Consider the following 14,619-nt stretch of genomic DNA (forward strand, 5'->3'; position numbering starts at 1 on the left):
GTACTTTCTCCTTCTGTAGCTGTATTGAAATATTTAACTGAAGATTCTAGGCTCTCTGTGTTTGCCTTGAATATGTTATGTTTCACAGTCACATTATCTATTTGGCTCTATTTGACTGAAAGGCAGCATGGTACAATGGTAAGAGATATGGCCTCAAAGCCAGTAAAACCTGAATTCAAGTCCTGATCCTGCCTGATAGTGTGATCCTGGGCAGGACTCTAATCTCATCTAGGCAGCTCTTTGTAAGTAGCAGAAAAGGTGACAATCTGCATTGATAGAGGGAATTTCCTCTTCTGGGAGTTCCCTATCCCAATGAAATCACAGATCTAGTACCAATCCTACTTGACTATTGGGTTAAATGATGGGAATTACTCTTGTAATATATTTGGTAGATACTTGGCTTGAATAAGCTAGCACTGGATGCAGTCAGGTAAATAATGTCTTGAAAGTATAATTCATTCTTTCCCTCTCTCAGCCTATTTATTGAATAATCATTGGGTGTTATACAATACTCTATTACATGTTACAAGTTAAAATTACATGGAAAATCTCTATGATACTTTCATTTCTCTAAGAATAATTAAGATTACAAGCTACCTATGCTTTCTCATGCTGTATAATTCTTGTCTGTGTTCTCACATAAATCTTCCATATAAAAGCTATTCAATGTGCTGTAGGCCTTTCTCCAGGTCTTTAACAATCTATGGGTACCCATGCAGCACTCAAGATGCCCATCTGTTATGTTTTGCTGCAGCAACTCTCTATGCAAAGATCTAAAACTCTAAATAGATGAGATGGTGTAACATCTTGCAAATGAAAACACATGCAGCTATTAAGCATGTGTCCACACTGATTGGGATTGATGGTATGTTCAGAACAATTTCTACTTTTTTGGAAAAAAAGCTTCATGAATGTGTTTAAGGGGTATTCAGATATGGTTTACTGGATGGGAAGAAAGGAGTTGCTCTAGTTATGTGGGTGCCCAATGTTAGAGACAGGGAATATGAAGAAGGCTCACCCTGTCCTGTTTAATGAGTGACTTGTGTCACCCACGTGGAGTCTAAGCAGATTCTAGGAATCCTTCACTTAACTCATGGATCATCTTTCCACCTGCCACCTTATCACTGAATGCACACACTTCACCTCTCCCATCCATTTTCTTTTCCAGTTATGGAACTATAATCAAATTAATAGTGCCATGGATACTGGAAAAGGTGTGTCGATCTATTCCCCTGAGGATCCCCTCATGATTCCTGTAATATTCAAAACCAAAATTTCCCTCCTTGGCCACCACTTTCCTATAAGTTTTACTTATACTCTTAAGAGTCTTGAGAGCAAAGACTGTCTTTGCTTTTATATTTTTCTTCTTAGAATTTAGCACAATGATTGGCATATAATAAGTGCTAAATAAATGCATTTTACTCATTCACTTAGAGCAGGGAATTCATGAGCCAAAGTCAGTCAGTCAATAAGCATTTATTAAACACTTACTTTGTGCCAGGCACTGTAACCAAGTGTGAATAAAATAAGAAAGTTAAAGCAAACCAGTAGATTGCCATGAAACTCATGATGGGGAATGTTCAACATATCTTGGAAAGAAATTGGGAGCCATTATAAGGTTTTGAGATAGGAAATGCTAAGTGCAAAGTAAACACTCATTAAAGCAAGCTCATTGATAATACCTGACATGGGTTAGACTTAGAGGTAAGCAAGCTTTTGAGAAGAAAATTTCATAGATACTATAAGACATGGAACATGTGATGTGGGTCCAGCAAGTAAGGGATAGAACTGAAAAAGATAACCTGAAGAAAAGGGAACAAGAAAATAGTGATTAACTAGATTAGTGGTAAGTAAATATCCATAAGTGGAGAGACTTTCAAAGCTTGACTGAAGAAAATGTCTGTGGTTGCCAGTAACAATAAGGTAGCTAGGCAAGTGGGAGGCCCTAAGTAGAAGAATAAGATCAGTTTTCATTGTGTTTAACTTGAGGTGGCACAACATGAAGTAACTCCTTAATAACAATAATTTTCCCATGTAGAGAACTTTAACTCAAATTCATTTTTGCTCTGGGCTGTTTTCTTGGTGAAATTATGATATTTAAAATAACAGAGAAAAATAGCTCTGTTAACAGTTTCTTTTGCCATATGGGAACTAAAGATTCTGTTGACAGTTTCTGTGGTATGGTCCTAAATCAATTAGTTTGGTCTTCTATGAATAAGCAATTAAGCATAATGTTAGGGAACAACAAAGCATAGAGTATATGGGGACACTTTTAACCATTTCTGTAGAAAATGCTATGCATTCTGGAATTATGTTGATTAGTAATTAGCAGAAACCAGATGGGAAATCATGCTGTCTCCCCAGGACACTAATGGAAACAAGTCACAGAATTTGTCTCTTGGAGCTTTTCCTGCTGAAATATGTTTTAACTCAACCTTCAGGGTTGGTTATCATCTTGACATTTCATTTTAAAACAGGCAACATGCACTAGTGGCTTTAATGTAATTAGATTTTTCAAAGTACCTTAATTACTGTATTTAAGTTTATACTCTTCACATCATGAAACACAGCCAAACTGTCCACCAAGCTAGGACTTCAAGGAGATTTTGTACATGTAATTGTAAATTGTAAATTGTAAATGCAACCTGCCTACACTTCAGAGAGACCATGATCTCATCTAGTGACTTTTATAAGGGTGAAGTCCCACAAGTGATAGACCACAGGCATAAAGAAAGCTTGTGCAATTAATATTTTGAGAACAGGGGCAATTTTTTATTCCTCTTTTTTTTTCCTGAAACAATTAGCTCCCAAACCAGATTTTTAGGACTTAAATATTTCTTGGGTTAGGTAAACAAGTTTTTTTTCAGTTTCCTACAATTTTGTTATAAAAAATAAAAGGTATCTCAAAAACCTCTAGCAAAGGTATATTTGATTTTGAAATGAATAACATGGTTCATCAAGGATTTCATGGTCTCTGAAGTTTGTTTGTTTTTCTAAGAAGACCATAGCCTAGAAATGAATAATAGAATCTCCATTTTCTATAGAAAAATAAAGACAGCTTATAGTGGTGATTTCTTAAAAGAATCATTGCTAAAGTTCTTTAAAAAAAATGCATAGGGGCAGCTGGGTGGCACAGTGAATAGAGCACCGGCCCTTAAGTCAGGAGGACCTACGTTCAAATCTGGCCTGAGACACTGGACACTTACTTGCTGTATGACCCTGGGCAAGACATTTAACCCCAATTGCCTCACCAAAAAGCCAAAACAAACAAACAAGAAAATGCATAGAAAGATTTAGCTGAGCAATAGCACAGTCCATGGTGGAAGCAAAGACTATTAACAAAATTGTACCTATTTAATTATCTTGATTAAAATGATTTCTTGTTGATAGATTATCACAAAGGAACTAGTACACATGATCCTGGAGACTTCGTAGACACCACAAGACGTTATCAGTGTTCCAAGAAACATTTTGAAGAGAAGAAAAGTGGATCATCATCATTTATCTCATCCATTGATGATGAACAAAAACCTCTCTTCTCCAGAATAATGGATTATGCTCCAGGAACAGAGAAAAGAACCAGCTTGAATTTTGAAGAACAAACTATGACCACTTCAGAAAGACTCCATCTTGATAAAAGAAGTCATTCTTACAAAGGTAATTAACTTTCTCACTCTCTCTCTTTCTTCAATACTGGTTTTCAGGTAGGGAGAAGGATGTTTTTGCCAATTAGCATAACTAAACATGTTACTTCCATTTTTTGAGGATTTCAAGACTTTGGTATTGAATGACTAAGGCATCTATCTAATTATATTGCATTGAAGGAAGGGGAGAAGCATTTATATATTACCTACTAAGTGCCAGGCACTGCCCTAGGCACTTTACAATTATTGTCTCACTCAGTCTTCACAACAATGCTGCGAGATTGGTGCTTCTATTACCCCCATTTTACAGTTGAGGAACCGAAGCAAATAGAGGTTAAGCGATTTGTCCAGTCACACAGCTAGTAAGTGTCTAAGGTCACATTTGAACTTGGGTCTTCCTGACTCCAGGCCCAGTGGTCTATCCACTGTACTACCTAGCTACCTCTGTAGTGGGACATTGACTAACAATGATTTCCAGCTAGGTGGCTCAGTGAGTGCTGGCCTAGAGTCAGGAAGATCTGAGTTCAAATCAAACCTCAGATACTTACCAGCTATGTGACCCTGGGAAAATTACTTAACCTCTGTTTGCCTCAGTTTCCTCATCTGTAAAATAAGGATAATAATAGTACCTACCTCCCAGGGTTGCTGTGAAGATTGAATAAGATAATAATTATAAAGTGCTTAGCACAGTGCCTGGCACATAGTAAAAGTTTAAAAATGTTAGCTATTATTATTAATATGCCACATGACACTTTGAAGCCTATAAAGATACTTTATTCCTTCTGTTTTGTTATTCAACAAATACTAGATGCCTTCTATAGCAAGTTCAAGACACTATGGTGGGCATGGAAAGGATAATATTTAGAACTTCAGCCCTAGATAAGAATTAGCATTAATGCCTACTTAATCACAAAGATCAAAGTTAAGGACAATGATATCTCCAAAACATTAAGAACAGTTACTTAGTGGAAATTATGAGGAAAAGAGAAAGATGATATGAATGGGAAAGCAAGACAAATAATTTGAAATCAATGCACTGTTATGCCCAATAGAGTAATGAGGAAAAAAATAGATACAGATTATATAAAATATGTGTGATATGTAAATATGTAAATATGTAAAATATGCATGAATTGAAACTAAGGAATACTTGAATTTAAGTGATCAAAATCTGAGCAGAAGAGGAATTCATTGGTGCATTATAAACTCTTCTCCTCCCGACAATTCACTGATCTTGGCCTGCCAGGAAACTATACATCCTTCAAACTCCCATCTCCAATGAATGAATGAGTGGAAAGGCACTTATTAAGCAATTTCAATATTTCAATCACTATGCAAAGCACTGGGGATACACACACAAATGAGACAGTTCCTACCCTCACAGAGCTAACATTTTAATGGAAAATACAGTCAATTAACTAGTCAACTAGCATTTATTAAGTGCCTATATTATACCAAGCACTGTGCTAAGCACTGATATACAATATATATAAGGCAGTGTAGTGGCAGCTAGATGGCACAGTGGATAGAGCATTGGGCTTGAACTCAGGAAGACTCATCTTCTTGAGTACCAATATGGCCTTAGATACTTACTAGCTTTGTGACCCTGGGCAAGACACTTAACCCTGTTTGCCTCAGTTTCCTCATCTGTAAAATAAGCTGGAGAAGGAAATGGCAAACCATTCCAGTACTTTGCCAAGAAAACCCCAAATAGGGCCACAGAGACTCAACACAACTCCAAACAACTCAATAGCAACAACAACAACAACAACATAAGGGAATGTTGGGCAGTGAGGGGTATATGTTGACTTGGAAAATCATAGGGGAATTGATTGTCATGGCCTTTCCAGAAGCAATGGTAGTTTTTATTTGATTGTGGTTTCAAAGTTAGAAAGCAAGACGGAAGGAGAGGGCATACACTAGGTATCAAAAACTAGGGTAGAATGTGAAACATATCTAAGACTGGCTAATATAGAGGGCTATGTGACATTGACCAATTCAGTCAGTCAGTCAGTCGATAAACATTTATTAAGCACTTATAATGTGCTAGGCATCGTACTGTGTAGTAAGGATGTAAAGAAAGGTAAAATGTAGTTCCCTTGCCCTCAAGGAGATCACAATCTAACAGGGGAAGACAATACATAAAAATAAGTTGAAAAGGGGAGGTAGGGAGGATACCTGGGGTGGGAGTATGATGAAATCAGGAGTGAAGCTGGAGGAAAATGATGAGAGGACAGCCCTGGATGTCCTCCTTAACTGGAGGATCTCTCCAATGTCCACCTTTCATTTTTTGTTGTACAGTTGTTTCAACTGTGTCTGGCTCTTTGGGACAGCATTTTGGGGTTTTCTTGGCAAAGATACTGGAGTGGCTTGCCATTTCCTTCTCTAGCTTATTTTACAGATGAGGAAACTGAGGCAAACAAGGTTAAGTGGATTGCCCAGGGTCACAAAGCTAGTAAGTATCTAAGGCCATATTTGAACTTATGAAGATGAGTCTTCCTGATTCCAAGCCCAATGTTCTATCCACTGTGCCATCTAGCTGCCACTACACTACCTTATATATGTTGTATATCAGTGAGTGGCTTGCCATTTCCTTCTTCAGCTCATTTTACAGATGAGAAAACTGAGGCAAACAGGGTTAAGTGACTTGCCCAGGGTCATACAACTAATAAAGATCTGAGGATGGATTTGAACTCATGAAAGTAAGTCTCTTCATGATTCCAAGGCAAGTACTCTATTCACTGCACCACCTAGATGCCCAAGGTCCATTCTCCACCCTCTCAAATTAGAGGGAGAGAGAGCCCCTGGGGCCAAGCAGTACGAAAGAGGTGTGTTTTGAAGTTAATGTGATTTTTTTAGGATGATGAGAATTAAATGAAGTCTGGGAGTAAAACTGGATGGGAAAATTCAGGCCCCAGGGAAGGAATCCTATAACTAAGACGGTTAAGTCCTCCAGAATGTGATCTGGTCCAGGATGGCAGGGACCACCTGTCCAGAAGGTGCAGTGGCAGGGGAAAAAATGGCAAGGAGATAGCCAGGGTGCCACTACTTCATGAATGAAGCTCTCCAAACAGGACATCTCTACTCCCTCTCTATTCCCATAACACTTTGCTTTTATTTCTTTTATGACCAGAGTACTGATCATATCGTGTCTTGTACTATATTTTTGTACATAGTTTATCCCTCTTCACATACGCTCACACATGCTAGACTGTAAGCCACTTAAGAGAAGAGATGATATCTTCATCTTTCTATCTCTCCCAGTATCTTGCACACAATGGGATCACAGCTTTAGAACTGCAAGTCACCTTTAAGTCCATGTACTCCAAATACCTCATTTTAGACATGAAAACTGAACAGTGTCATAAAGTGACTTGCCTGAGTTCATGCAGAGAGTTGGTAGCAAAGCCTCAATGAAACTCTGTTCAACGACAAATGAAAGAAAACTAGCTTTTGCCCCAATACCTCTTTGAAATATGCTAAGAATGTAGGCAAATGTTCTTCAGTCAATCTAAAATCTTGAGGAAATGAATGAAATAGTTCCTCATTTTTCACAATGGAAATGTGGAATATTAGCTGTGGCTACTAAATGTTTTATTTCAGCTATTCATGAAAAGTGGATATTTTGGGAACTCCAAGAATAGAAATAGAAGCAGGTTGTATAACCTAAGTCAGCAATTCTGCAAACCTCTCCACCCCCTCTGCCTTCTTATAAAGGTCAGTTGAGCTTGGTCCTGATAGAATATGTTCTAGGGCTTTTTTCCATTCAATTTTTTTCCTTTCATTTTCAATGTCTTGAGTGTCAAACTTCTTTAGGAAGCAATTTTAATATCTATAAGTGTTCACCAACAAAGAACATTTTCTTGTCCTTCAGCCTAGATTTTCTTTTGTCTTTTCTTCTAATTATTGTATCTAGCTTCCCCATCCCACCCACACAATTCTAAATAATTATTCTGCTAACAAATTTAATATCCACAATTCTTTGGTTTTCAAATGTTTGACAAATTAATCACTGTTCAAAAAATAACTATCTTAGCAGATGCATATCAAAGTATATGTCATACCAATTGGCTAAAATAATTGATGCCATGTGGCATCAATCCGTATAAACAGTTAAACCTAATTAAGGGGCAATTATTAACCAAATGTAGAGCAACAAACTTAATTAATTTCCCAGTAATTTTTAAGGGAGAATATAATGGAATGCCCAAGAAAGTGGATATTATGAAAGTTTTAGTTTTTGGAAGATTCACTTAAAGTAGCTGCAATTAGAACTATTTTCATAGAATGATTAGTTATTGTCCATTTCTCACATAATGCTGTTTCACCAACAATAAGGCATTTCATCAGATTGAATTTTTGACATCGGGTCAAAGGTTTCCCATGAGAAATATAACAGAATACCACATTTGATCTCCTTCTCCCTCCCAAAAGAAAAGTTAAGTAGAATCAGCTTCTTTTTAGAGGAAGGTCAAAAGTTAAGTCTACCAAAATTTTGTCCCCATAGCCATTTGAAAGTTTACTTTCTGTTCACTCATTTCCAGAAATGTGTCCTTGCAACTATAGCAACATTTTCCAAGGCAACCAAGTTCTGATTCTATTTTGAGCTATATTTAAAAAGTGTCTCCACAGATGTTCAGTTTGATTAAGACCACAAACCAGCACTTCCCCTTTGAACTCCTGGTTTGTTTTTTTTTAATTGCAGTTATTGAAAGTCAATTTTATTTCTTCCTATCTTAATAAAATTATAAAATTAAATCAAGATAGCTTCCCCAGAAGTATCTTGCTTTTCTAACATCATTTAGAGATCAAAATTTTCTCTTGAGGTATTGAAAAATAAAATCACCCACAATTTATTGTTCTGTGATTCAGTTTTCTCTTCTTTAAAAAATAGTAGCACCAAGAGCAGTTTAAATATAGGCTGATGTTATATGGTCTGCCTTGGCTCAATATTCTCCAGTACAATCTGTGATCACCATTCTCTGTTTTTGTCATCTCAGTATTCTCTTCAAAAAAACCAATCCAATCCAACAGGCACTTATTAAACAGCTTCTGCCCTCAAAGTACTTATACTCTACTGTGGAATACAGCCTGGTATGTGTTGGTAATGTTTAACAAGACTGAAAAAGGTAGGACACACTTTTCAGTTCAATTCACATTATTAACATTTTCTCCATCACTTTCTGAAGTCTAAATAATCAATAGAACAATGAATCAGGTCCTTATTTGTGGGTACCCATCAACTGTTAAATAGCCAATTCCCAAGGCATAAATGCTCACAATGAAAATTTAGCAATCAGCTCAAGCTGCCTCTGTATACAAAATATATACAGTAACGTTCAACAAATAAATATATTTTATGCAACATGTATATCATAAAATGCAATAAACAAGTATAATATATGGTAATTTGAGGAAGCCATATCTCCATTAACTAGAAATATCCTATGCCACATGAGCTGAACTTAGAAGGAAACTGGGAATTCTAAGGAAGCAGAAGTGAGAAGAGAATTGTATTCTAGGTATGAGATATAGCCAGTATAAAGTTATGGAGAAGGAAATAAAATGCCAAATTCAGAGAATGGCAAGAAGACCAGATTGACTAAAATATAGTGCGTAAAGGGGAGTAATAAGAAATAATCCTGGAATGATCTGTTCGAGCCCAATTATGCAGATCTTTAAATACAACCCCACCATAACCATAAGGCATGCTAAAATAAGGGTAATTACTGATATGGTTCACATAGCTATATCACCCAAATAATTTCTACATTCTGAATTTAAATTTGACTTCTCCAGGAAGCTGAAAAGCTAGTTGACAAACTCAGTAAAATAGTTGTCTTAAATTTTAAGTAGGTTCATTTAAAAAGGACATGTGAATAAAGAATTATAATTACTAGTGGAAATCTGTTACTAAATTACTCAACACTCAAACACAAACCATTTTCTTTTTTTTAACATTAATTTTCATTTTGTTTCCTCTGATAAAATATCTTCTTAAAAATATCAGTGTTCTGTTAGAAGAAATATCAGAGTTTCAATCCATAAAAGAAAGAAGATTGAACCAAAGAAAGTAACACCTATTTGAAATCTAGGGACCTTTACACTGGGGTCTATTCATCACTTTCATAGCACAAAGCTTTATTTTTCTCTAGATCTTTTTCTTTAGGCTGGCTCTGAATATGCTCGTTACTTCACATGAGCCAGTGTCAAAATTGCAGCTCTCTCATTAAAGAAATTTGTGTAAATCCAATGATAAAAGGATAACAGGAGAAAAAGTGCCCCCGCAATGGTTATAAAATTTTAATATGGTGCTGGAAAAAATAGACGTTTTTTAGTTGCCTGCCTGTATTTTTGGAGAAATAAATATTCACAGAATTATAGAGGTGGAAAAGACTTCAAACAGTCATCTAACCCAGCCTCGTCTCCAGAATTGCTTGGTAGGCAGCATAAACAACACAATGGAGATCGTGTGTTGGTATTATAAGATCTCCATTTAAATCCTACCATAAATACTTACTAGCTACATGATCATGGACAAGTTGTTTAACATTTCAGATCCTCAGTTTCCTTAGCTATAAAATGGGCATGATAATATTTACACCATTTATCTTGCATGACTATTGTGAATAAAGCCCTTCTATGACCTCACTTCACCTTTTTCTCACTGTTTTGCTGGTATGCTAAAGTCTTAGTACTAGATCAAAGCATATCATGACCACTCCTGACATCGATTTTCTCTCAATCTTCCTGGTAAAGTCACTTGTGGCAAACATAGAATTAGTCTATGGGACTAGAAAAGAACATAAAAATCATTTATTCAACTAACTTTACCTAATAATATCTAATCTCTACTCCCTTCTGGACTATGAAAGTATAGAGTTTAGCTTGATAAATGTTATTTCCAAGTAATCTATCAATTCTACAATCTTAAATAAATGAAACATGGGTCTGCTGTGACTGCTGAACCATGGAAACACATCTAATATTGTGCCTTGAAATACAAAGTGTCCCCAAAAATCTAAGAACTGTACTGTCTTGCCATAAAATTGAGAAAGTATACCTTGTCTCAGAAGTACACCTTGTTACATGGCCAGTGCAGGAATTCATTTTGCTTGATTATGCATATTACAAGGATTTTGTTTATCTTTTTCTTTCCAATGGGGATGGGGTGAGGGCAAGAGAAAACACACTTTTGTTCACTGAAAAAAAAATTAATTAAATTTTGAAAAAATGGAAGTACACATTATTTACCCAAAATGATAATACAGTTGGGCTATGGAGCATTCAACAAGACAAACGGAACAGTCTTTGAATTGTCAGGTTTTGGATCTAGTCGGATAAAAAGCCTTGAACCAACATTCTGTACGTGCATCTGAGAGGAAGAAGGACTGTGCCACTTAGTTGTGGTTTTTTTTTTTTATCAGTCATAGTTTCTTCCAATGGCACAGAATTCCAAAGGAAGTTTTTAAGTAAATGCTGCGAGAGCAGAAGCTAAGCCTTTATCTTTGTATCTCCTTCAATTCTCTGTAAGTAGAAGTCTCAATGATTTTTAATAGAATCGAATTGAATGTCAGAAATTCTTCCTTTTGGTTAATTGAAATCTTTTTTGCAGAATAAATGGTTGCATACAAACATGAGGAACAACCAGGAGTATTCTCCTTATAATAATGATAATTTTCCTAAAGAGAAGGGGAAAAAAAAGCTCCTTAAGTGTTTTCTTTCTCTGGATTCAAATTCCCATCTCCTGTGTTTTGTGGATAGCTCTGATCATTTGCCAGTTGGTCATTTTTTAATTTCTTCTATGAATTGGGGTGAGGGGGAGGAGATTTTTGTATGAATTACAGCACATGAGTTCACACTTTGAATAAAAGAAAATTAGAATTTGTCTTAAAAAGACAACTGGAAAATAAATCTTGTATAGGGAACTCTTGGAAAAACATGAGAGAAAACAGAGTCACTTTCATATACCAAATCATTTCCATATACCGTGATAATGCAGTGGAATAGGACATTTGTGAAAGAGTGAAACTTTAAAGGAAACTAATGAAAAATATTCAAATGGTTCTGTGAGCTCATTGGCAGGAGTAAACCCAACAGCAATACACATGTCAACCCATCTATGTCTGACTGACCTGTGTGACTCTCACATACATCCTCTTAATAAGTTCATCACTGAAGGTCCACTCTTCATGCTGCTGGCCTTCCTTATTTTCTCTGACATTACACAGAAGTCAAATGCATCATGCAGGATATATCTCCTTCTTTCTCTCTCATCATGTAACCAGCTTTTTTCCCTAACACATTTCTTTGATATATCTTTTACAATGCTCCTCTCTCGTAAACAAACATGCACAAAATAATTTGAGCTCTAAAAATGATTGAATAGATGAGATGAATAAGTAACATGATTTAAATAATGGATAGGACATAATATATTAATATAAAAGTATAAAAAACCAAAGATGCATGGGAAAGGTTTTTTGGTTTGGTTTTGTTTGTTGTTTGTTTGGATTTGGGTTTTTTTTAAAGAGCACGGTATGAAACGAGTATGAAATAATATTTATAGGGAAAGGCTAAATTAGGCAGATGGTTTGACCCAAAGAGATCTTTGAAGAAAATTTTTAGAATTAACATATTCTCATAACTAATTAAAAATATTTCATGATGCCTTTTTTGTTTTTGTAAGATAGACATTTCCTAATATGCTCTTCCCATTGAATCCCCCACTTTTTTTTTTTTTGAGTGAAGAATCGTTTATTACTGTTCTGGGAGAACCGGCACACCTCTGGGAAGAAAGCGCGCTGATTACAGAAGCAAGAGACAGCTTTATACTGTTAGAACACTGCGACTCCTCCCTTCCAGGCCCGGATTGGTCCGTTCCTTTCTGGGTCACACTCTTCCTGATCCGCCCATCCCATGTTTCTCCTTGTCCCTTGCTTGTTCAGTTAATCAGGCTCTAATTCTATGTGGGGTGTGTCAGTTAATTTTGTATCATCTAATTAAGCATGCGCAGTTCCGAAAGCCTTGCCCTTTGTCCTTCGTAGGGCTGGTTAAAACTGGTTCTGCGCTCTAGGAACTTTGGAGTCTATTAAAAGATTAGGGCCCTTCTCATTAGCTTGCCCTTTCCCCCGTTTTCCTGTTTTTGCAAGGTTTTACAAGCTTGTTAAAACAATGTAACTTATTATTACCAAATTCTTTGCTGAGAATTCCCCACTTTTAACAAAGAAAAACAGTTAAACAAAATCGACTGACAGAGACTATGTTTGACAGTTTATGCAACATTCTCTACCTGTAGTTCCCTACCTGTCTATCAAAAGGAGGTAATTATGTATTTTTATCTGTTCTTTGGTACCACAGTTGATTATTACAATTTCTTTTGTGTCGTTTTTGCTTATGCTAATGTATTTGTGTATATTGCTCTCCTAATTCTACATACTTCATTCTCTCTCAGTTCATATATAAAAATTCCCATATTTCTATGAATTCCTCATATTAATCATTTCTTATAGTGCAATAATGTTCCATTAAATTCATAGTACCTACTTTGTAGGTATTTTATACTAAGAAGGTGATATATATAGTTTCTGTCTATCTTTGACATCTTTATTATATTTTCCTAGTGTATAAACATTTAATAACTTTTCTTCTATAGTTCTAAATCGTGTTCCATGGTGGTAGGACCAACTAATAACTCCACAGTGAATATGTCACTTGGTAGCCCATCTAAATAACTCTTTCTCTTCTCATCTTTGCCACTTTGACTTTCTATAGTTTTTAAAGAAGCAGCTTTTTCTGAATCTTCTTAGCATCATATGCAAGTCCTTTGAAGAAAGTCACTGAAATTTCTTACTCCTTCAAGCAGAACAATTCAATCCACACATATAAAAACTACTGTGAATTCAGCAGTAGATTTGAGATCAGAGGACGATAGTTCAAATTCCACCTCTGTTCCTAAGTGTGTGATCTCAGGAGAGTCACCTAACCCCTATGGGACTCAGTTTCTTCATCTGTAAACTGAGATTAGACTAGACAACTCAATCATGTTTTTACCATGCATATTTGTTTTGTTTAATACTGGCCTACATTTTTAGAAGTGTACAATTTTTTTTTAATTTTTAATTTTTCAATTAGCAAGCATTTATTTTCTATCCCTCCCACCTCCTCCTACACTGGCAAAAAAAAAAAAGAAAGAAAAAAAAAGCCTTGTAACAAATAGGCATGGTCAAGCAAAACAAATCCCTACTTCGACCACGTCTAAAAATATGTCTCATTTGGCCTAGACCAAAGGGTCGATTATCATGTCACGAGGTGGGTTGCTGATGCCATCATCACTGGTCTCTTGGAATCATGACTGAGGCATTAGTCAGAGTTTTTAAGTTTTTCAGAATTATCTGTTTTTATAATGATGTTATCATATAAATTATTCACTGGGTTCTGTTTCTTCATTCTGTATCAGTTCATAGAAATCATCCCAGATTTCTCTGAAAACATCCTTTTCATTACTTCTCACATAAGCATCCATATACATCTCATGTTACATCCACATAATATAATTTGTTGTCATTCCCCTATTGATCAGTACCACCTTATTTCCAGCATTTTGCCACTACAAAGAGAGCTACTATAAATATTTTGTGCATATAGGTCCTTTTCCTTTTTCTTTAATATCTTTGGGAGAATGACCTTAATTGTCATATTGCTGGGGTAACTTTGCAGGCATAGTTCCAAACTGCTTTCAGTCACTTCTGACTCTTTGTTTACTGGCAAAGATACTGGAGCAGTTTATAATTTCTTTCTCCAGCTCATTTTACAGATGAGGAAACTGAGGCAGAGAGAATTAAGTGACTTGCACCGGGTCACATAACTAGTAAGTGATTGAGGCTAGATTTGAACTATATAGAGCAATTCACAGCTCTACCAACATAGCATTAATAATCCCGGTTCCACAGCCTCTTCAACATTTGTCATTTTC

The 14,619-nt window shown here is 35.9% G+C and overlaps 1 protein-coding gene across 1 annotated transcript in view; it reads left to right on the forward strand.

Moving 5' to 3' along the window:
• The first annotated feature begins 789 nt into the window (after nt 1–789).
• LOC144454368 (voltage-gated inwardly rectifying potassium channel KCNH7-like) overlaps nt 790–14,619 on the forward strand; it is a 33,169-nt gene continuing 19,339 nt past the window's right edge. The window contains exons 1-2 of the mRNA XM_078146162.1: nt 790–865; nt 3,391–3,657. Of these exons, the coding sequence (XP_078002288.1) occupies nt 790–865; nt 3,391–3,657 (343 nt within the window). The remainder of the gene's footprint in view (nt 866–3,390; nt 3,658–14,619) is intronic.

This window comes from Phascolarctos cinereus, unplaced genomic scaffold (assembly GCF_003287225.1).
Source record: "Phascolarctos cinereus isolate Bilbo 61053 unplaced genomic scaffold, phaCin_HiC Scaffold_726;HRSCAF=1367, whole genome shotgun sequence".
NCBI lineage: Eukaryota > Metazoa > Chordata > Mammalia > Diprotodontia > Phascolarctidae > Phascolarctos > Phascolarctos cinereus.